Source organism: Heloderma suspectum, chromosome 1, assembly GCF_057233095.1.
Source record: "Heloderma suspectum isolate Gila_16-S chromosome 1, 16-S_ref, whole genome shotgun sequence".
Lineage (NCBI taxonomy): Eukaryota > Metazoa > Chordata > Lepidosauria > Squamata > Helodermatidae > Heloderma > Heloderma suspectum.
The window spans coordinates 261,186,612-261,209,811 of record NC_139458.1 but is presented as its reverse complement, the minus strand read 5'-3'; the positions used below and the strand labels follow the sequence as shown (position 1 = coordinate 261,209,811).

At 44.2% G+C, this 23,200-nt stretch overlaps 2 protein-coding genes across 7 annotated transcripts in view; both read right to left on the bottom strand.

Annotated features, from left to right (window-relative positions):
• SPATA24 (spermatogenesis associated 24) overlaps positions 1 to 23,200 on the bottom strand; it is a 46,849-nt gene that overhangs the window by 4,517 nt on the left and 19,132 nt on the right. Inside the window, exon 7 of one of the 6 annotated variants that reach the window (XM_084826158.1) lies at positions 11,233 to 11,348. The exons of 2 other annotated variants lie outside the window; for them this stretch is intronic. Coding sequence is in view for 1 of the 4 variants with exons in the window: in XM_084826139.1 (XP_084682265.1) it covers positions 21,498 to 21,519 (22 nt within the window). In the remaining 3 variants the exon portion in view is untranslated. Of the gene's footprint in view, positions 1 to 11,232; positions 11,349 to 21,422; positions 21,520 to 23,200 lie in introns of those variants that run through there. 3 more of the 6 variants (XM_084826121.1, XM_084826139.1, XM_084826129.1) reach the window with 3 other exon arrangements.
• PROB1 (proline rich basic protein 1) lies at positions 15,960 to 20,742 on the bottom strand. The gene has a single exon (XM_084825896.1). The coding sequence runs from the start codon at positions 20,656 to 20,658 to the stop codon at positions 16,045 to 16,047; it is 4,614 nt and encodes a 1,537-aa protein (XP_084682022.1). The 5' UTR covers positions 20,659 to 20,742; the 3' UTR covers positions 15,960 to 16,044.

Sequence of the window (23,200 nt, the reverse complement as noted above, 5' to 3'; positions counted from 1 at the left end):
TTCTGATTAACCAGCAGTCAAGAGAGGTGTTGGAGGGAAGTGGGCTGCTGTTCGAACAGCTGTTCAACTGACAACCTGTGGTAAGGAGAAGAGGGCATGGTGTGTGGTGGCACGTGTACAAACACACGTGGAGCCACCAGCAGCCAGGAGACACTCCCAGGAGCAATGTAACGTGGTAGTGTGAAGTATATTCCTGCACAACATGTCATGGTTGGGCAAAGTATTCACCACCACCACCACCACCCATCATGTGGTGAGGATTGGCATAATTCCCCAAAGAGGGCAATGCTAGGAACACAGGACAAAACACCATTTGGATTCAAGGCCATTCAAGTCAGGCCTTTGGAACAGATGTGTTGTGTTGACAAGCTCAAACTCAGATCCTTACAGTTGTAAATGTTTTAAATAAAATTAATTCCATTCAGATTAATAAGACCAAAAGGTGCACTACCATGCTGTGCATTCCAGGAAGCGAACTCCAGTTGATTTGCATATGACATGAGTTAAATCAAACAGCACTGATGTTATAAGTGACTGATAATTTAAAGCAATTATAAGCAGTGAGAGGCGTACTTAGAAAACATTCGCTTGAAGGCCCTGGTGGTATTAATCTTACAGCCTCACCCCTTTTTCTGTAATCACGGCCATTTAGCCACAGAATACAGGATGAAGAAAAAATGTGCCTCTGGGCATTGAGGAACACTTCTTTTTTTTTTTTTTTAACAATTTAAGATAAAAGAACAGTACTTCCCAGGCAGGATGCATTCCTGGCACCTCTCTTTTTAGAAAAGGCAATGGACAATTTGGCTAGCAGGGGGTGTGATAAGGGGAGAAGTTGGGTTGCTAACTGGCCAGTTGCCAGGACAGGAGGATTAGAAGTCAGAAATCCTCCTTTGTGTTTGACCTTTGCTTGTTATTTCCCTACTATACAGATGTCTTAAAAACAACTGAAGATAGTACTCTTCACATTCTCAGAGGAATTCTGCTATTAGAATTATGGTTGTTATAAACAACTTTCCAGACAGGAAATGCACTCTGCATATGATCAGAGACACTAGGTCAAACAGAAGCGTGTTCTCTTCATATCAGAAAACGCATTGGCTCTGCACTTAAACACTCAGACTTTGTGACTGGAATTTTTGAAAACAAAAGTTGGCAATCCTATGGGGAGGGGGAAAACAACAAGGCAAGGGCAAGAAGGTGAAGGGGGACTGGGGAAGAAAGTTTTGGGAGTGGGGAAGCCTGAAAGTGGGTAGGAAAACAAAGGCCTAAGTGACTGAGGGGAAATGGAGCTCAACCAGCTGTTTGGAGACAAAGAGGTAGAATAGCTGCATGGTGCTTTCTGACTGTTGGTGCTAGGAGGAGCCCTCTGTCTGAAAGCACCCTGAATATTATGTCAGTGCTAAAAATGTATACCAAAATGGGCTCATTGGCGAGAAGATGTTGTGGCTGAAATACATCCTCTGAGGGAGCAATCCTATGGCTCCTAGACAGTGTCTGAGGGGCCATAGGATATTTTGGATTCCCCGATCTGAGGTCAGAGACAGTGCCCCAACCTCGGGGGCGGGGGGAGAATCGGTCATCTGACTCCCCTCCCCTCCACCACACCAGCTGGCCTCTGAGGCCTGGAACTCAAGTCTCGGAGAGGGGGGAAACAGGGTGCTTTGGTGGGTGGGGAAGGGAGGAGACCGGAGAGGCCAGGATATGGGCTGTCCTGAGCCTCTGACAGCTTCCTTCCCTCTCCCTCTGAAATGCCTTAGCTGAAAAGCCCGCCTAGTGAAAATTGCAGGATGGGGACGTGAAGATCACCTCTGCTGCTCCCCCCACCCTGCATCAGATGCTCATAAGCCTCTGAGTTCGGGGGCTTGCTATCATCAAGGGCATAACCCACAGGACTGCACTCTAAATCAGCCTTCCACAACTTAGTGGCCACCAGATGTGTTGGACTACAACTCCAATAATTCCCAGTCAACATGGCCATTGACCATGCTGATGGGTGCACGGGAGGCTGGTGACTCCGATGTCAGTGGGGCTGTGCATCCATTCTGGGTTTTGGTCAGAACCAGTCAAATGTCTAAAGGAACTATCCAAGGTGCTGAAACCAATCCCCCAAGTGGGCTCAGCACCTTGGATGGCTTTCTTAGAGTTCTGGCTCAAACCCAGAGCAGATTCACAGCCCCACTGACATTGGAGCCATCAGCGTCCACCGCTGGGGTGGGGAGGAGGGAGGTGACATGAATTGTAAGCCAAGGCACTCTTAATGTATTGGGAAAAATATTTTAGGGTCTGTCCCAAAAGTATTTATTTTGTCCAGCTTTTCCCCTCTGGAAATGGTTCTGCCCTGAGAAGTAAAAGAGGTGAAAATAGAGTACAGCTTTGACACAGTCTACAACGTCGATATGGTGATATATATATTGTCCCTAGAAAACAGCTATGGTACCCTAAAATACTATAAAGTATTTATTGTCGAACTACAATGTTAATTCAAGCTTTACAATGTTCTGTTTACATAAAATAGCTGGTGCATTTTGGGTCTTCTGATCTTTATCACGGATGAATAAAACATAAAACATAATGTGTAGAAACATAAGAAACGTTTTAAACACTGCATGATGGGCAATAATCACTTCAACTGCTCTTTTTGCATATCACAGGTATCACAGAATCATAGAATAGTAGGGTTGGAAGGGGCCTATAAGTCCATCGGGTCCAATCCCCTGCTCAATGCAGGAATCCAAGTCACAGCATCCTTGACAGATGGCTGTCCAGCCTTGTCCTGAATGCCTCCAGAGTGGGAGAGCCCATTACCTCCCTAGGGAACTGGTTCCATTATTGTATTGCTCTAACAGTCAGGAAGTTTTTCCTGATGTTCAGCCGGAATCTGGCTTCCTGTAATTTGAGCCCATGATTCCATGTCCTTCACTCTGGGATGATCGAGAAGAAATCCTGGCCTTCCTCTCTGTGACACCTTTCAGGTACATGAAGAGTGCTATCATATCTCCCCTCAGTCTTCTCTTCTCAAGGCTAAACATGCCCAGTTCTTTCAGTCTCACCTCACAGGGCTTTGTTTCCAGTCCCCTGATCATCTTCGTTGCCCTCCTCTGAACCCTCTCCAGTTTGTCTGCATCCTTCTTCAAGTGTGGTACACAGAACTGGACACAGTACTCCAGATGAGGCTTAACCAGTGCTGAGTAGAGGGGAACTAGTACCTTCCGGGATTTGGAAGCTATACTTCCATTAATGCAGCTCACAATAGCATTTGCCTTTTTTGCAGCCACATCACATTGTTGGCTCATATTCAGCTTGTGATCGACAACAAATCCAAGATCCTTCTCGCTTGTAGTATCGTTGAGCCAAGTATCCCCATCTTATAACTGTGCATTTGGTTTCTTTTTCCTAGGTGCAGAACATGGCATTTATCCACATTAAATTTCATTCTGTTGTTTTCCACCCAGTGCTCCAGCCTATCAAGATCACTTTGAATTTTGTTTCTGTCTTCCAAGGTATTATCTATCCCACCCAATTTTGTGTCATCTGCAAAGCTGATGAGCATTCCCTGCACCTCCTCCTCCAAGTCATTAATAAAAATGTTGAAGAGCACTGGGCCCAGGACTGAGCCCTGCAGTACCCCACTCGTTACCTCTCCTAGTTTGAGAAGATCCCATTGATAAGCACTCTTTGAGTCCGATCCTGTAGCCAACTGTGGATCCACTGGATCGTTGTTTCATCTAGCCCACTTTGAGCTAGTTTGCTCATCAGGAGATCATGGGGCACTTTGTCGAAAGCTTTGCTGAAGTTGAGGTATATTATGTCCACGACATGTCCACAAGGGAGGTTACTTGATCAAAAAATGAGATCAGATTAGTCTGGCAGGATTTGTTCTTGACAAATCCATGTTGGGTTCGAGTAATAACTGCATTGTTTTCAAGGTGCTTACAGATGGATTGCTTTATAATCTGCTCCAGAATTTTCCCAGGGATTGATGTCAGACTGACTGGTCTGTAGTTCCCAGGTTCCTACTCTTTGAAGACAGGGACAACATTAGCCCCTTTTCAGTCATCTGGCACTTCATCCGTCCTCCATGATTTCTCGAAGATGATAGACAGCAGTTCTGAGAGTTCTTCTGCCAGTTCATTACTCTAGGGTGCAGTTCATCTGGCCCTGGAGATTTGAACTCATTCAAGGTAATTAGGTGTTCCTTCATATGCCTATCGATCACAAGCTGCAATCCTGCCCCTTCAGCCTGTACTTCGCCTTTGCCAGGGGGGTAATTTACCCTCTTTCGGGAGAAGACTGAGCCAAAGTAGGAATTGAGCACTTCTGCCTTTTCTTTGTCATCTGTTATCATTTTGCCATCCTATTTAATAGTTGAACCACCATTTATTTTCTCTGTCTTTTACTATGCACGTATCTGAAGAAAGCCTTTTTGTTGTTTTTAGCATCCCTTGCTAACCTCAGCTTTTTCTCAGCTTTAGCTTTTCTGACGCCATTGCTGCAATTCTGTGCTACCTGCCTGTACTCTTCCGTTGTAGCTTGGCCTTCCTTCCACTTCCTATATGTGTGCTTTTTTTGTTTTCAGGTCATCTCTGAGCTTTTTGTGAAGCCACATTGGCTTCTTCTGTTGTATTCCACCTTTTTTTCTTGTTGGAATTATTTGTAATTGTGCCTTTAGAATTTCCTTTTTAAAAAACTCCCACCCATCTTGGACTCCCTTTTTCATTAGAGTAACTTGCCATGGGACCTTACTTATCATTCTTCTGAGTTTATTAAAATTGGCTTTCCTAAAATCCAGGGTACACGTTTGGCTACACTCAGCTTTTTCTCCCTTTAGAACCAAGAACTCAGATATAACATGTTCACTTTCCCCCAGAGTTCCTGTAACTGCTACTTTATCCACTAAGTCATCTCTGTTGGTTAGGAGCAAGTCAAGGATAGCCAATCCTCCAATTTCTGTAGGCGGAAGTTATCAGCAACACAAGTTAGGAATTTCTTGGAGGGGGCATGTTTTGCAGAATTTGTCTCCCAACAAATATGGGGGAAATTGAAGTCCCCCATTACTACTACATCATGCTTCCTTGAAACATTGGCAATTTGCTTTATAAAAGTTTCATCCTTATCTTCTCCTTGATTGGGTGGCCGGTAGTAGACTCTGACCACCATGTTCCTTTTATTCTTTGTTCCATTTATTTTAACCCAGCTGCTCTTGATGGGGCTACCAAGCTCCTCCTCCTGTATTTCTGTGTAGAGATATGTATTTGTAACATATAGTGCAACTCTATGATATGACATTCTCCACAACATTGAGCTTATTCTATTATATCCCAACATTGTCAAACAACCTACTACTGTTCAACCATGCACTACATTTTCTTTAAGGTGAACTATTAATTTCGTTAAATGGTATCACTAAATCCCAGAGGGCCAAACATTTAAATACTACCAAATGTGATGCTTTCTCCCTTTTCTTGTGGTCAGAACAATTTCCTTGCTCCACTCCCCCAAAATATGTGGCCCTGTTCAAAATCTGTAAGAAAATCTTTATACGCTTTAACCATTTCAAAAAGAAGATTTTTGCACCACAAGCCAAGTATTAACAAATATATTCAGATATATTATTTACAAATGGGAAAGTACAAAAAATAATCTAATGACACATTAAAGACTAGCCAAAGTATGTATTATCACATAAGGTTTTGTGGACTAGAGCCCACTTATGCATAAAATATAACCTCACTTGGCAGTTATATGTGTCTGTACATGCACAATATAGAGAAAAATTGTAAACAGCAGGACTAAAAGGTCATGAAGTGCAAGAGATATTTGTGATGTTTGAGGCATTGGAAAAGTGCTATTCAATGCTTAGACAAACCAGGGACCCCAAGAAATGTTTTTAAGGTGGGAGTGGGGGTTCAAGGCAGTTATAAGAACATAAGAACAGCCATGCTGGATCAGACCAAGGTTCCATCTAGTCCAGCATTCTGTTCACACAGTGGACAACAAGCTGCCCATGGGAAACCCACAAGCGGGACATGAGTGCCACAGCATCCTCCCACCTATGTTCCCCAGCAATTGGTGTACATAGGCATGCTGCCTCTGATACTGGAGGTAGCATATAGCCATCAGGACTAGTAGCCATCAATAGCCTTCTCCTCCATGAATTTCTCTAACCCCCTTTTAAAGCTCTCCAAATTGGTGGCCATCACTACATCTTGTGGTAGTGAATTCCATAATTTTACTATAAGCAGTGTGAAGAATTACTTCCTTTTATCTGTCCTGAATCTCCCATCAATGAAGAATTACTTCCTGTTATCTGTCCTGAATCTCCCACCAATCAGCTTCATGGAAAAATGTCTCCTTATCCAATTTCTCCACACCATGCATAATTTTGTACACCTCTATCATGTCTCCCATCACTTGCCTTTTTCTAAGTTAAACAGTCACAGATGTTGTAACAGATTCCAATATTGAATTTCAATTCAAAATGGATCTCAACTGTAGTCTCAAGGCACAGCAAGACAGTGCACTCAGTTGGTGGGTCCTAGAAATGGACCACACCTCACCCTCTTCCTAATCGATTAGCCTTGACTACAACAGCAGTCTTTTTTTAAACTCATAATCCTGGGAAGTGGGGGGGGGGCTCTAGTCCCCTCTACCCCCCTTTTCCAGGGTCCCTGAGCCAAACCTGCCCCTTGGTTTCTTCCACATACAGGGTACTTCCAGATGGACAGCTCCTGGTACTACCAATAATAATAATAAAAAACCTGTGCACGTATTTTGTCTCTGCCTCCTTAGCAGATTTTTTGTGGAAAGAAAAAAAAAGTTGGGAGAAGTGGTGGGAAAACATGGGAGGGTTAGAGGTGGAAGATTATAATTATCACTAAACTCTGTGAATGAAGCTGGATGATCACACAATAAAAGCCTTGTCTGGCCAGACACACCCACAGAGGGTCTTAGTGCTACCCATTAAAAGCCACTGTGTAGCTATTGTGTAGCTATTCCACCTTTTCCTTCATAACAGATTTTCTGTAGAAACAATAAAGATGAAAGTAGGTTGCTTAATATCTGACTGTTTCATCTACTATTCAGGTGCTACCTGTTGGGGGGCAACAGTTCTTATGATTCTTCATCTTTAAACTGGAATTGAACAAGACAGCCCTTCAAATAGAGAATGCCTTTAAATAGAGGACTGTCCTCTGAAAAAGACACATGGCCACCCTAATCCTTCTGGTTCTCTCCATTCCACCAAGTTTTTTGTTATGCCCTCTTTTCTCTTTTAAAACCAAGCACTCCAACTCCCCCATCTTGCATCAGACATTTCTAGCATTAGCCCAGAAACACCTAGACACAGTGTCCCTCTGCAAACGTCTGCGGCATGTGCATTTCCCCCTGTGGCCCATTGGCCTCTTTATCTATCATGTTCTACTGTATACTTGTGACGTATTTTACCTCATCCCCATTTGGGCAATCAAAAACATTTTCATCCTCATACCCTAGGGATGATTCTTTCCAAATCCAACTCTCATCAGCTCCTGTCATCTTTCCCCCAGGAACCCTTCAAAAACCGCTCTCCCACCTTTACAATGTTAAGCACCAGCAGTCTGGTTCTATTCTGGTTCAAACAGAGCCCTGACCTTTTGTACAGAGCCAGCTCGCCTCAAAACACTCCCCAGTGCCTAACAAATCTAAACCCCTCCACCTTCCATCACATTTTACCCACACATTGAGATCCCTCAGCTTCACCTGCCTAGCTGTCTCTGCATGTAGAACAGGGAGCATGTCAGAGTCAGCAACTCCATAACCCAGTACTGGAAAGATGGAGCATTTCAATATTGCCCAAAGTTTCACAACCTTACCTTCTACTGCCTGGGTTAACCTACCTAAAGGACCACATTCTACTGTATGAACCTGCATGAGGTTTAAGATCATCCTTACCCTGCCCTTAGAGACCTTTCTTTAGGTTTCCCTGTCTTTTGAAGTGAGTTGGTGGTGGTGACGATGACCAGGAAAAGGGCCTTCTCTGCTGTGGTACTCAGCTGCGGAATGCTTCCCCTAAGGAGGTTCACCTGGAGCCAACTCTGATGTCTTTTCAGCACCAGGTGAAGAAAACTTTTATATCCACCCAGGCTGCCATATTATCTTTTAGTGCAGTTTTAATGGTGGAGTGTTAGGCTGCAATGCTATGCACATTTACTTGGGAGTAAGCCCCACTGATTACGGTGGGACTTTCATCTGAGTGAACATGCACAGAAATGTCAGTTGTTTTACTTTGAAACTTTACGTCTTTCTGTTGTTTACATTGTTATGGATGTTATTTATGGGTTTTTTTAAACTGTAAGCTGAGCTGGAAGTCCTGTGGACTAAAGAACGTGATAGGAGTATTTGTAAATAACCAGCTAACCTGTAGTGCAACTCTTGAAACACTGGGAAGCCACTCACTCCCACAGAACCCGTTCGGTATGGCAGCATGCGGTTCTCAATTGCAGTGGCTAATAATGTAACCTAGGTGCACGCTGCCAGCCAGAAGGCAACACAGCGCAAGAGATTTTGCGAACGATTCCCTAGTGCTAAAGCACTAATGGGTAGCTTTAGGGAAGGGCTGTGGCTCAGTGGTGGCGCCCCTGCTTTTCATGCAGAAAGTCCCAGGTTCAATCCCTGGCATCTCCAGGTAGGGCTGGGAAAGACTCCTGCCTGAAACCCTGGAGAGCCGTTGCTCCCAGTCAGTGCTGACAGTACTGGGCTAGATGGGCCAGTGGTCTGACTCGGTATAAGGCAGCTTCCTATGTTCTGGGTCAAAGCCTCATCATGGCCATTGCTCAGGAATGATGAGAGTTGTACTCCATCATCAAGGGACCCAAGGTCAGGAACGGGTGACTTAAAGGCTGTGTGTAACTATGCAGAACATAGAGTTCCCGGAGATTCTGTTGCTTGGCGCTTTAAAAATGCCAGTGCAATGGCACAGACTGTGCCTCCTACCTAGGGCTGCCAACAGGCCAGGAAAAACAAAACAAAACCCAGCCTGGCCTGGCCTGCTCCTGTGCCTCTCTCAGCTGCTTGATATGCAGAAATTGGCAGACATTATTCCCTTTCAGTCCTTCAGTAACCATGGATATATCCCTGACCTACATCTCTGTGGACGGACCCTGCACATACAGCTGTACACATAGGGGGCTTTCTACATACACTTGGGAATCCTGCACAGGCCGTGTTCCTGATCTTGTGGACAGTGCTCTCCACGCATACACCTGTATGTGCACAGGGTCCATCATGAATGCATGGAGGTCGGGGTGAAGCTGGCTGCCATGCCCCATGCAGGTTCAGTATCCATGGATATGGCATGACTGGAAAGAGACATTATAAATAATTAGTTGCTGCAGACCAAGCAGCTGTTAAAACAAGAGTTAAAGGACCAATTCAGAAATGTACAACTCTACTCCTGCCTCATTCCACTACTGGTCCCTTTGCCCATCCATCTTCCTACCCATGTCTGCCATGAGGTAACTGGAGCTGACTTGAAGAAAAACAGGCTAAATGGACTGGTGAGCGGATAGAAGGTACAGTGCCTTCCACTCACCAACCCTTCTAAAGGAATATTCAGGATCTCTGAGTTGTGATCTTACATCTGGTAGAGTATGTGCCACCTCCCCACCCCCAAAGCATGATCTTCTTCTGGGCCAGCCAAGAAATTCTGGCTTTTCCAGAATGTACTGCCTTTAACCAGAACAGACAAGAGTGCGGCAATTGCCTCAGGTGGCAGCTGTTCTATCCTGTTGGAGGACAGAACAGTGTATGCCACACAACCTGACCTGGCCCCCCGAAACTAGCCTGCTGTCTCTGGTGTGGAGAAAGACACTATCCCATTGCCAGGGTTGAAGTAAGATTCAACTGCCAGTCCAGCTGGCATCTGTATATGAATGAGGACAGGGTGCCATCTTGTCCTTTGCCTCAGGAAGTAAAATGTCTTGGGCTGGCCCTGAAGTAGAACAACTGTCTTTCTGAGAGCCAAGCTAGACATGCAGTTGGAGGTGTGTGGATGCACCCCTGAAATACCCTTTTTGTTTTCTGTTGCTGCTAATAGCAACCATAGGAGAGCCCTTTGATTGGGGCCATGTTGCCGTGTGTGTTAACCCTTTACCATACAGGGGCCTGTATGTTTTCCCCTCCGTGATTAATAGCAGCTTGGGTGGGTGGGGAGAACTCGATCAGGGCCATGGCATGGGGGAAAGGGTTAACCCCTACTGCACTGCAGCCCTGATCCAACTTGGACTCCACTGCAGCTGCTTTCAGAGAAAGAAAGAAAGAAAGAAAGAAAGAAAGAAAGAAAGAAAGAATTCATGCCTCTCCAGCATTACAGCTAGTTTGGTCCTCACTAAGATAATTATTGTGACTTACAGACAATACATTCTGATCCATATCTACTCTCTAGTAGCTGCTTTTAGCAACAGCAACAACAAAAAACTGTGGAGGTGGCATTCACGCATCTCTGATGTCATGCCTAGTTTGGTCTTCAGTCACGTTTAAAATGGGGCAACACTGTTATTATATCAACCTGCCTGTGATTAGGATTTGCTCTGTATGCCCCCTCCCCCGCCACCACCACCTTCAGAAGTAGAGTTGGTGGCTACAGGAGATGGTGCCTTTTCTGTGATGGCACCCAAACTGGTTACATCCAGTCATATTTGTTAGGCACCTAGATTGGTTTCTAGGCATCTTTAAAACTATTTTCTAATCACCTGGGCCTTTTGTGGCCCCTGAATCTTTGCTGGTGGTTATCTGTGATTGTTATTTATCTGATTTTAGATTTATTTTTAGTCATTACTGTCATTGCTTATGTTTTTGCATGCCATCGGATTGTTATTTTAATGTGCATAAAATGTCTGAATGGTGGGGTAGAAACAGGATGGCTAGGTGGAAAAAGGTGACAGGGCTCCAGCACCTTGACCTCTGAAACAGCGCAGCACAGGATACAAACTGCAATCAATTAAAAACTAACACCAGTATAAAAGTGCAGTCTATGCATATCTACTCAGAACTAAGCCTGAAGCTTATTGCCAGGTAAGTGGGTATAGGATTGCAGCCTCAATCAATTTAAATGTTACCAGTACTTAAAAATAAAAAGCTGTTTTCCTGCCACTGAAATGATGGCAAAGTAGGCACAGTGTCCCTGGGGAGGGCGTTGCATGGATGTGGCACTACCACCGAAAATGCTCTCTTCCTGGTTGCCTCTCATCTTACTTCTGATTGCAGGGGCACCCGGAGAAGAGCGTCAGATGTAGATCCAAGCGTACAGATGGATAGATACAGGGGAAGACAGTCCTCAGCAGCACCTCTGAGCACTCTGAGCTCGCTGTCTGCAGTGGAAGAAGAAAAGCTTCCATTAGATAAAATGGGGGATTTTCTTCTAAAGCAAATACCAGGCACAGGGCCCCCAAGTGGACCACAGTGGGGGCAAAAGGTTGAAGCCCTACACAGTCAGGGTTCCTCACAACTGCTATTTACTGTGGGAAACTGATTCATGCTATTGGTGATTGCCTGAATGGCGTCTTGTGTAGTTTGGCCCTGAATCATCTAACTTTGCATGGGGTAATCGTTCCTTGAGGGCTGCTCATCTTTCTGCTCCTTTACTTTCCAGCTCCTTTTGGGACTGCAGAAGCATACAACATGTCAAAGGTTTTGTGCTTGCTCTCCTCTTACTAGTTTTATTTACTTAGCCAGTAAGCCCTAGGAATCCAGAGATTCCTTAGGTTTTAGAGGTTATTTTAATGGTTTATTACTTGGTTTTTAAGAAATAAGTGCTGTTCAGCTTCCAATGCCATCTGCAGTGTGAATGGATTTTGAGATGGTCACCGAGGTTGCAGCACTGAGAAAGTCTCTGGCTCCCATTAGATGAGATGATGAGATGTCTGGGAATTTTCATAAACATTCCATTGTCTGAGGGAAATCACCAGCCATGGAATCATCACATCAGCTTTCACAGCTGAAGTAAAAAAAAACTATCTCACAAAGGGCTAAGGGGCTAGAGTTTTGAGAGCTAGACAAAGAGACCAAACCTGATGAGGTCTCAGAAGGTAGAGAAGCTAAGGGTCAGGAAACCCAAAGGCAGAATGGCCAAAGCAGGGATGGTGAACCTGTGGCCTTCCAGATGATGCTGAACTCCAACTCCCATCAGCTCCAGTCTGCATGGCCAGTGGTCAGAGATGACGGGTGTTGTCGTCCAACAACATCTGGAGGGCCACAGATTCCCTGGCCCTGGGCTAAAGGAAGATGGCAGAGCAGGGAACTTGCTAAGAAATAGGAATCTAGGGAAGGGTAGGTGCATGAGGCAGAGGTCTGAAAAAAAGATAGAAAAGTTTGAAAAAGGGGGCTAATGGAAGCTGTGGGAAAACCTCACAGGACACAAAGTGCTTGTCTACTGATTGCAGAAAGAGGCACAGAGAGATGCAAAACTGCCATGCAGGCAGGGAGACCGAATGAGAATGCCTAACACATGTGAGCCACATTAGCCAGACAAGCAAACAATACACAATAGCTGGGGCCTGTGGAAACAAGGAGTGTGACAGCCTTGAGGTGCTTCTACACAGATGGCTCCTAGCAAAAATAACTGTGCAGCTATCCATTCTTAATGGATTTTTGGGGTAAGAAAAAAAACTGGAAAAAGTGGTGGGAAGACACAGGAAAGTTAGAAATGGAAGGTGACAATGTCTGGACCCTCTGTAAGATTCCATGACTGAGGCAGGGACATTGCACAGTAGAAGCCTCATCTACTTCATCTGGAAGTTTCTTTGGAAATGGAGAAAAGCACTATGAAGGTTAGGGCTGAGACAAAACTTCACACATAGCTTAGGAAGGCTCTAGCTATGCAGAGGAAGCTGAAATATTGAGAGTTGGGAAGCTAAGATGGCAGGTTTGCCGCATCAACCATTTGAGAGGTTCCGGTATATTTAAATGACATAGGGTGCTTCCAGAGAGAGCAACCCTAGCACCAAGCATTAGAAGGTGCAGCTATTCCATCTTTTCTCCCTTAATGGATTTTCTGTGATAAGAAAAAGGACAGAAGAGGCAGTGGGGAAACATAGGAGGATTACAAGTGGAGGACAAAAATATCTCCCCCCACCCCGCTTCCAGTAAATGTTAGTGAATGAGGTAGGGTGATAGTACAATAAAAACCTCATCTGGAAGCACCCATACAAGCTCTGCCAGATGCAGCTTTCCCCACCATTACAGCACTGTCATGGGGAAAATGCCACTTGATGAAATTTTTCCCTTCTAGAGGTACAGGGACCACCAGAGATGCTGTACAAATTGCCAGGACTGACTCAGCATTAGGAAGAGAAACAAGGACTTAAGGGGGTGACGTACCAAAAAATGGAGCCAGGCACAAAGTTCATAAGGGTTAGGGCTGACACCTTTTTGGTTCTGGCAGGACTCTTGTGTCTTTAAAAGCTGTGGAGGATGGTGGCTCAGTGTCAATGGGGCTGTGATCTACTCTGGGTTCCAGTCAGAACTCCAAAGGAGCTGTCCAAGGTCCTCAACCCTACCTCCAAACTAGACTCAGCGTCTTGGATAGTTCCTTTAGAGTTCTGACTGAGACCCAGATTGGCCAATAGCCCCACTGACATTGGAGCCACCAGCCTGCACTGTTTAAAAGCTTCGTCATGACTGGCAGAAATGCAACAGGTGCCATTTTTCCCTATCATTGCCATCACTGTGCTGGGAAGAGCAGCAGCTGCTACATTCCTGCCCGTCATGCAGCATTTAAAGTCATAAAGCCATGCCAGGAAGAAAGGCCGAGCTGTGACCAAGGAAGGGCTATGGATAATCAAGTAGGGTTGCCACTTCTTTTTCTGCCCCTGCTTCTGCCCCTTAACACACAAATAAGTTAATTCCTTCACGTCAGCTGCAGCTAAAGGCAAAAAGAGCAGGGCTAGAACATAAGGACATAACTGTATAGGCGAGGGAGTCTGGAAGCCAGAGTACCATGGAGGCCAAGCCCAGAAAGAGAGCGCTCCTGTTCTGTTAAGAGTAACATTGCAGGGAAAATTCCTCCTGGTGCCATTTCTGCCGTCACTGCAGTGTTACAATAAAAACCACACCTGGTGAAATTCTTGCTTCCATGTTCCTCATACAAACACAAGGATGCCCTCAAGTCTGGGACCAAAAACCCCTAGGGACAGAGGCAGCATGGAAGGGAGACAGATTAATTTCACAAATTAGCCAGCAAAATCTGCCACATAGCCAGGAAACCAAGGAAAATCCTTATCCCAGTTGGACCTTAACTGCTCTAGCTTGGTTCCCCCTCCCTGCTCCTGCCCCCTGTCTTGGGCAGGAGAGATCAGAACAGTGGGTGGCAGCACCAGGCTAGGTTTGACTTCTACCCTTCACCTGTAGAGGAATTTCAGTCCCACAGATATTGCTGCTGCTGATGGAGACTGACAGAGGGAGGAAGATCTGTCACCTCACTTCTCCTGTTCGTTCTGGTGGCCTGAAGCCTCTATTTACATAGTAATAGAGAACACATGCCCTCAGAACCATCCTTTCTATGACATACATTAATAACAACAGTACCAATCCCAACCTCTTTTGTAAAACTGCACTCTCTTCTACAACCAATTGTTCTTTTATTTTAAAAGCTTGTGAAAATTAGTTATTTTTACTTGCAATACAATACAGTTACTACATAAACACCAACAATTTGCCCCTCAACAGAGTATTGACCAGGAGTTACATGAGCAGAAAATGCTACTTTTAAAGAACAGAATGTATTACATTGATATCCCACCTTTTTTCCCATGTTGGAACTCAAGGCCTATATATAGGGTTCCCAGCTCAGGGTGGCCAGGTGCAAAAGAGGAAAGGGCTCCTGCACCTTTAGTAGTTATACATAAGAAGGAATTTCAGCTGGTGTCATGTAAGCAGCAGCTGCTGAAACTCCCCTCTTCTATGCAACTATTGAAGGTGCAGGAGCCCTCTCCTCTGTAAACGTCCCAGACAGCTTCAGCTATTGGATGGTATAGAAATGAAATAATAATAATAATAATAATAATAATAATAATAATAATAATAATAATAATGCATCTGGCCCCCCCTATTCTAAGCACATCTCCTATCCAGGCACTGAACAGATGGGGAGTACACAGATTCTTCCTTTATACAAGCTTGTCAAATTTTACCCTCTTAACCATTGCTGACTGTGAAACACTCTTCTACTAACAATTCTCATCTATTGACTGGCGGGCCCTAGTTTGCTTTCTTAGTATCACTGCTAGCAACTGTATTTCCTCTGTTTTACTACTTACTAAGCCAAGGCTGGACTTAGGAGATCTGTCTCCACGGTGCAAAGCTCTGGTAAAATGTGAAGCTCAAGGGAGCAGCCAAGCCTCCCACTCTCAGGCTGCCCAGCTTGTATGTGTTCAGTGATCAAAGTATTTACTCTGATAGAACCCTACTAAACAGGGCTCTGATGGTAACAGTGAAGTAAGGTACCATTAAAAATCAATGGTGCCTGGCGGTGTTGCTGGTTTGTGCATAACATACAAAGGTATCAAATCTCAAACATGTTTGGATGAACATTTAATTTCTACAGAAGAGTCAAAAACTGTGAATAATTGGGTTCCTCAGGAGTAGGCTTAGAATTAGAATATTACACTATTTATATAGCATGCTTCAAGAAACAAACTAACCGTTGCAAATGACAACCTTATAGCTTGAATCCTGGTCCCTTTGAGATCAATACCAAAACTCCCATTGGCTTCAGTTAGCACCAGAATGTGGCCCATTATTGCCAGGGATGTTTACATTAAAATCAAATCAATCAAGCAAATATGTGTGTGCCGTAAACTCTTGGTATCCTATTACCTCTTGAGTCCTTCAAAGCCCAAGTGGCAGAATAAACAAACAAAGGCAACCAAGCTTCCCCCTTCCTGTGTCATTCCTTTTCCCCAGATTCCAGGAAATGAGGCTTAGCTTGACCTTTAAAAAAGAAAAAAGAAGAATGATCCGAAATACAAAAGCAGTTCTTTCCCCCAGATGCTTTTGTTCCATCATATGTCACATCCTAAGGAAGGATCCCTTTTCAGGCACTGAAGGGCCAGAATTTGTAGATGGGGAATATAAAGCTTGACTAGGATTAGGACTTGAATTCATCCCAGTGGGAATATAATATAAACTTTCCATGTAGTTTCCATCAGCAGTTTGGGAAGCTGGAGGAACTTCATTCTTTGAAAAATGGTTGAAACTCTCGTTGAAGTTTGCGTTGTCCTGAACGGGTTGTTGGTCTTGAAGATCCACATGGAGAGGTGCCACAGTTGGAGCAGGAGGGGGGAAGCCTGTAAAGCCAGAATAGGACAGGTATGGTGGTCCATATCCCCCTGGATTCATGACCACCGATGAGAAAGGAGACTGGTAAAGCCCGCTGTGTGATGTCAATGGGACTGGTGGTATCAACACTTCAATATATTGCCCTGTCTCTGGGTCATAAAGCATCTTCAGTTGAGGCTGCCTTGGTGATTCCACATAGTAGCATTTTCCACTCTCTGGATCAACTAACATTTTCCTATGTGCCTGCAGAGGAGCAGCAAAGTGTCTAGTTGGGCTCGGGGCAGTCTTCCCAGCTGGTGAAATTCTTTCATTTCTTCTTGGGAAACTAGGGGACTCTTCATGTCTTAAGGGGAGTTGCCCATGGCTTGGGTGACTGTATAACAAATTATCAGAGGGTGCCTTCTTCTCCATCTGTTTTGGTGGGAAAAGCTCATTGTTTATTTTATTTCCTGATGCTTCCCCACTGGGCTGGAAAGAGACATTGGATGTGAAAGAGTTGTTATCCATGTACGTAGGCACTGGATGCTTAGTCGCTCCCTCGGGCTGATGGGCTTTCACAGGAATTGTTAAGTAATTTGTGTTGTCAGCCTGAATGGCAGAAAAATACTGTTCATTTGTTGCCTGATGTTCATTAAAAGAATCACATCCCAGGTCGTGGAGTTTTCCATAAGAAGTTGATGGTGTAAAAGATGAGTTTGATATTAGCTTGATTCCTTCAGTATACTCTCTTGTTGTTACTGGACTGTCTGAAATTACACATTCTGAATGCATTCTGTTGTGATTGTCCAAGGGCATTTTAGTTTCAGATGCACAGTCAACAAAGTGATTTGCTGGAGTCTGTGTCTGAATATTTTGGGTGCTTGTCATTGGATGTCTGTTGGCTTGTGGGTGCCTACAGCTCTCACAGGCAGTTCCAGATCCAGATAATTTATGTTCTTCTTTCAAAAGGCTAGAATAACCTTTATAGTCTGTGGGAGCCACTGAGAAGGTCTCGCTGGATAAGTGCTTCAGATGGGGCAATTCAGCTTCTTGGGCTTTGCAGGGCTCCTGAATACGGCTTGTGGTCACATAACCATGATCTCCTCTTGTGATTTCCTGAAGATACATGGAAGATGGAATCACAAAGGTCTCTGATGAAGCAGCAGATTGTTTCTCTCTTAACAAGCTATGATTAGATGGTGGCAATGCTTCTTTCATGGTCCTCTCATCCAATGTGGAATAATTCAGAGCTGGGAAATAGTCAGTTTCTGTTTTGTGTGTCTGCTTGGAGAGAGAGCTGTTGACTTTAATATTAAGCTGTGACTCTTTTTTGGTAGCTGCAGAAGAAGGTCTGACTTTTAATTCAGTCCGCTCATAAGGCATTGGTTTATTTTCAACTTGTGGCTGAAATTCTTTATTCTCAACAACATACTTCTTGGACTGAATTGTAGTGATGTGCACAGGAGATTCACCTACTGCAGAACATTTGCTTTCTGGATTATATACAGATATGTTTCCATGTGTTTGTGCAGTGGGATGAGAATAGCCAGTGGATTCCCTGCTGCTTGTGCTAACATCACGCAGAGAAAGTGTTGACACATCTATGCCCCCAGTTTGGTCTTGCTTTTTCTCCTCCACATGGTTTACTGTTGGTGTTTCATCTTTCCGACATATTGAGGTGCAGCGTATAAACAGAGGTGAAATGGCCATGGATTCCTTTGGCAACATTATCAAACCATTCTCATGTTTGCTTTCTGAATAGGAAGCCTGGTCTGCACTGGAGCTGTCTGATGATTTAAAGCCAAGGCAGTAGGTGCCCTTCACTAATTTTCTGACATCTCTGAATTGATGCATTCTTATCTTCCCTTTCCTTTCCATTTGAGAAGTCTCCTCTGTGCGAGGAGTTTGGGGGCAATTAGATTTTTCACCACTGTGTGATTTTCCAGAAGCTGGAAAACTGCCAGATGAAAGTTTCATGGTCTGAAATATAGGCAACATTCGATTTTTGGAAACTCTGTCCAAAGGTGTGTGCCTAAAAGCATTTGCAACATTATGCTCATTCTTGATCTGAGGGATGAGTTTCATTTCCTTGGTTTTGGATGTGAAGATGTTCCTGGAAGTATCTTTAGTCACCATGTGGCTTTTAGGTTTAAGTGGAAACACTTCTTCTTTTGAATGTGTGTACTTGTTTGGCCTAATAGCTCGCTGCTTCAGGTCTGGCCATGGCTTTTGGGGCTTCGCAAATTTTGGAGCGGCAGCCAAGCTTTTTATATCGGGCTGCATGGACTCAAACACAGCTCGGGCTCTCCTGTATTCTTTTCTTTCCCCAGTGACCTGCTTTCTGATGTTGGTTGCCTCTATCGTATTCACACCACCCTCTGCCAAGATGGGGAGTTGCTTCAGGTGAGTGGCTTCTTGATTCTTCATTCTCTCATTCAGCTCATTAAATGTTTTTTTCAGTTTGCAGACATTCTCCCTTAGTTGCGCATTGAGCACAACTCCCTTTGTTGGCCTCAAGGCATCCATGCTCTCTTTACTCACTGCAATGGACTCAGACCTCTCACTGGTAGTGGAATGGCTCTGCACATCTTCAGTTGAAAAACTGCAGTCTGACTTGGACAGAGAACTTGACTTGCCTTCTAAACTGTCCCCCTGGAGGTCAGTACTTATAGAGGAAGGGACAGAAGATGTTGAGCTGCCCTGGATGGATGCTTGTTCCATTTTAATCCTTTGTTCATATTGCATTTTTTTAGCCAAAACATTTTTCACCAAACTTGAAGCAATCCTAGTCTTGTTGTAAGCATTGTTCAAAGAGGCTGCTTTCAGAAATTGTTTATAATTTATCCTAAACTCATCACTGATGTTCCTCCCCTTCACTGCTGTCTCTTTCCTTGGTTGTGTGAATGGCTGGAGGGCAGCACAGTCACTAGCAGGACAAAAGCCTGTCTCCTTCTTCTCCTTCCGCCTCAACTGGATCTGGCGCTTGGGCACCATTCTCTTTCTGGAGAAGCTCTTTTTGCCCTCAGCATTCTCCAGTGTGACATCAATGCACTCAAGGTGCTCTTTCCCCAGTAAGCCAGTGAGCAGTTCTGTTTCCGGGGCTTTGCTAGCTGGTGGGAATTGCCGGCTTCCTTTCGTGTGGCCGACCACCACTGTTTTCCTCTGATCACTGCATGCTGGCCACCTGTTCATTCCATTACAATCTTCTGGCAAGGAATTGGACAAGCTGGATGATGTCCTGTTACTGGAACTATACATATCTAGGTAACTGCCTTGGGGACACGAGAGGCTCTGGAAAGACAGAGCAGTGAGCTTCTCTACTTCATTATCAGCCTCGTCAGAGTCACTCAAAACACTTGAATTTTCAACAAAATATTTGGGGCATGCTGCTTTGCTACTTACAGGACCGTGAGCTCGACCACCAAGGCTGCTTTTCTTTAGCTTGCGAGCATTTGGTAACATTTCCTTGGATTTATCAAAACTGAATTGTGTAGGGTGATCCAAATATTTCGATCCGCTGTCTCCTGGCTGCAGCCTTCGTGTGACTAGACCCATTCTGCCACTGCACACTGGGTCTGAGCTATTCTTGGCTTTGATTGACATCTGAACCTGTTGGCCTTGCTTACCACTGGAACAGAGTTTCTCTCTGCAGGTTTGATCTTTTATAGTGCTGTTGTGGTCCGCCTGCAGGCTCTGTGCTCTCGCCTCTTGAACTGGCAATGAGACTCCCAAAGTCTTGCCCCTAGTTGGAGGAAAATGAGCTTGAATTCCTCCAGATGTAATGGCAAAAGTATTACCTTTCTCTTTGCTGTTCATATTGCATGGGCTTTCTTGTAAGATGTTGCTGCAACTATTCAAAGTCCCAGAGAGTTGGCTGGCCGTAACCTCGGAAAACTTGCTTCTATGATCAGGGCTTGTCTGAGCTGCAGAGAGGAGCGATGTTGCCGTTATGCTTCCTTGCTCATATTCTGAGTCACAGTAAGTGCACTGTTTGATACAATTTCCAGCTTCTTCAAAGTACTCGACACAGTCCTTAAAACTCTCAGCTTGCTCTGAGCCCGGCGGTGTACAATAAGAACTGGAAGTGTCAGAGGTGCGGTCTCCTTTGGAATTGCTAGATATGTGGCAATCTTTCTCAGGAGGAGAATGGAATCTGCAGTTGTAGTTGATTTGTTCTTCCCCATTCACTCCATGAGGCCTAGAAGAAAGTTGGCTATTTCTTCTCACAGAGGAGAACATTTTATCCTGTGTACACCATGGGAGTCTAAGCTGGAACAATGGGAGACTAGATCCTCTTTTAACCTTGGTGCCACTGGGGCTGTTCCCACTCAAACTTGAGAACCTGATCTTCTGGATGAAGCTCATGTTCCATCCTCTCCCTGTTTAATCCAGTCATGATAAAAAGAAAAATCCCTGGTTGTGTCATGTGCCTGCTAGAGCCATGCAGAGGAAAATAGAAACACACACATATAGTGTGCTATAAAAATACAAGCATCAGTAAACAGAAAACAAAATATCAATGCTATATTTGTTTTGTTTCTCTCCAGAGCAACTCAGTCAAAAATTGAGATACAAATTAGCTAGTTTCAAGGTGCAATATGCTTTGGAAAAAAGAACGCTCTGGGGGACACTTCTGTCAATAAACAAAATTAAAACAACAACAGCAACTAAAAGTATAAGCATTATTGTTAAGGCTGTCATCCAATTAAATAATTTTTGCTTGTTTAATAACTTTAGCTGATTAAGTAATTAATCAATCTATGAAATCTGCATAAAGATGCATAGGAATAAAATAATAGTTTTGAATAAAAATGCATATTTACTATGTCTTAGGTGGTGCATGTATATGTTGCAGCCAGTGCCATCTTAGAAGAGACATTACCTCTTGCGTAAGAGTGAAGGGGGAAAGCATCTTTCAGCATGGAGCTTGCAATCTGCAACTTTTATAAGTACATATATTAAACATATTAACATTAATAAAACCCAACTCATCTATTACAGTTGCAGCTCTAATTATTATGAACAAAGTTGTCAGAGAGGCTCAGATGCTACATAGCATTTTCCTCACATGGCAACAGCTTCCCACTTAAACCATCTATTGAATACCTTTGCTTGAGCAACAGCTTACCTGGGATGGCAACATCTATCAGACCACAGAGCAAGAGGAAGGAAGCAATGAAGTCGGGGTGATTGCTTACAGGGCTTCATTCTGTTCTATCACATTTCCTATTTAATATGTAGATGTAGACCACAGAGTTAAGAAAAACACTTAAGGTAATGAATATACACCCTGAACTTTCAGTACTAAATTGAAGGCTGCCATTGGTCATGATGTTCTATGGATGAAGACAAGAGTGTTGCACTAACCTAGCATCTCTATGATGCAAGTCTTATATCCCTGGAATTAGCAGTTAAGAGCGGCAACTATGTAATGTGAGATGTATGCATCAGGGCCAGGGGCGTATTTGAGATGGGCCCACCTGGGCCCGGGCCCCAGATGTTTTTTGAGCTGTGACCCGGATCTTTTGAGCTGTCCTAATTGCCATTTTTTTTACATTTTCCCATAGACTTGCATTGGAAATCAAAAATGGCCATAACTTTTTTAGCGTGTATGACAAATACATGGAAATTGGAGGCTTGGTTGCCCCCATGGAGCTGATTGAATGTGCCAAATTTCAGGCAGTTAGGTCCAGTGGCATTTGTGCTAGCCATGTGCAAAGTTTCCTTTTCTCAAAGTCTAAAACAAAATGTAAAAACTGTCAAGCCACCCAGGGGATTAGGGATCCTAATCAGAAGTTGTTTAAGGTGACCATTAGGAGGTCACTATCCTTAATCTGTGGTGTAGGGGTTTTTTTGAGATGCAAAAAACCTCTCTCCCCCTACTTTTCTGCTCTTACATGCCCACTGTTGGGAGCTTGCCTGCAGTGAAATTTTGAAGAGGGAGAAGGAAGGGAAGAAAGAGATCCATGTGAAATACTGATATTTCACACAGCACCTGATTTTACTGCCCCAAACTGGAACCTTTGGATTCTGCAGTAGTACAGCAAAGGATGCAATCAGCCTCCACAAACTTCTTTGCCCCCCTCCACTTTAATTTCTCCTAAATAGCTGTAGGACTCAAATAATCTCAAAGGGAGGGTTAGGACTATGTGGCGTCATGATCGAGAAACTCCTGGGGCTTTTAAATAGGTTCTACAGTTTTAAAAAAGCTAGAAAAAACCCTCAGCCACCTCACCTCATAAAGTTCATTTAAGTATGTGCAATCCTTACAAACCCTCCACAGCCTCCTAAATTCCTCTGAAGTACCACCTCTCTGAAAGGAACCACCTGGCTTAAAGAATTCTCTCTATCCCCCACCCCACACACATTTCCAATCGCCATTCTTCTTTTCCCCTCCCCTCCCCTCCCCTCCCCTCCCCTCCCCTTCTTTCTTTCTTTCTTTCTTTCTTTCTTTCTTTCTTTCTTTCTCTTCTTTATTCCACCCAGAGGATATCTTGGGAAATTCTTAAAGAAACTTTTATTCAGCGGGCAAGAGAAGTTCTGAACTGTATCTGACTTTATACAAACAGACAAGAGTGTTGGTTTTTCTCCTCCTCACTCAAGTCTTTGAGAAGAGTGGGTTCACATGGTCACAGAGAAACAAATCTGGGGCTGTTTTGTCAGTTGCCATTATCCAGCAATAGGAAGGGCTGTAGCTCAGTGGCAGAGCACATGCTTGCCATGCAGGAGGTCCCAGGTTCAATCCCCAGCATCTCCAGGAATGGCTAGGAAAGAATCCTGCCTGAAACCCTGGAGAGCCGCTGCTGCCAGTCAGTGTCAACAATTCTGGGCTAGATGGACCCAGGGTCTGACTCAGTATAAGGCAGCTTCCTATGTTCCTATGAACTGAAAGCTTTAATAAAAATAG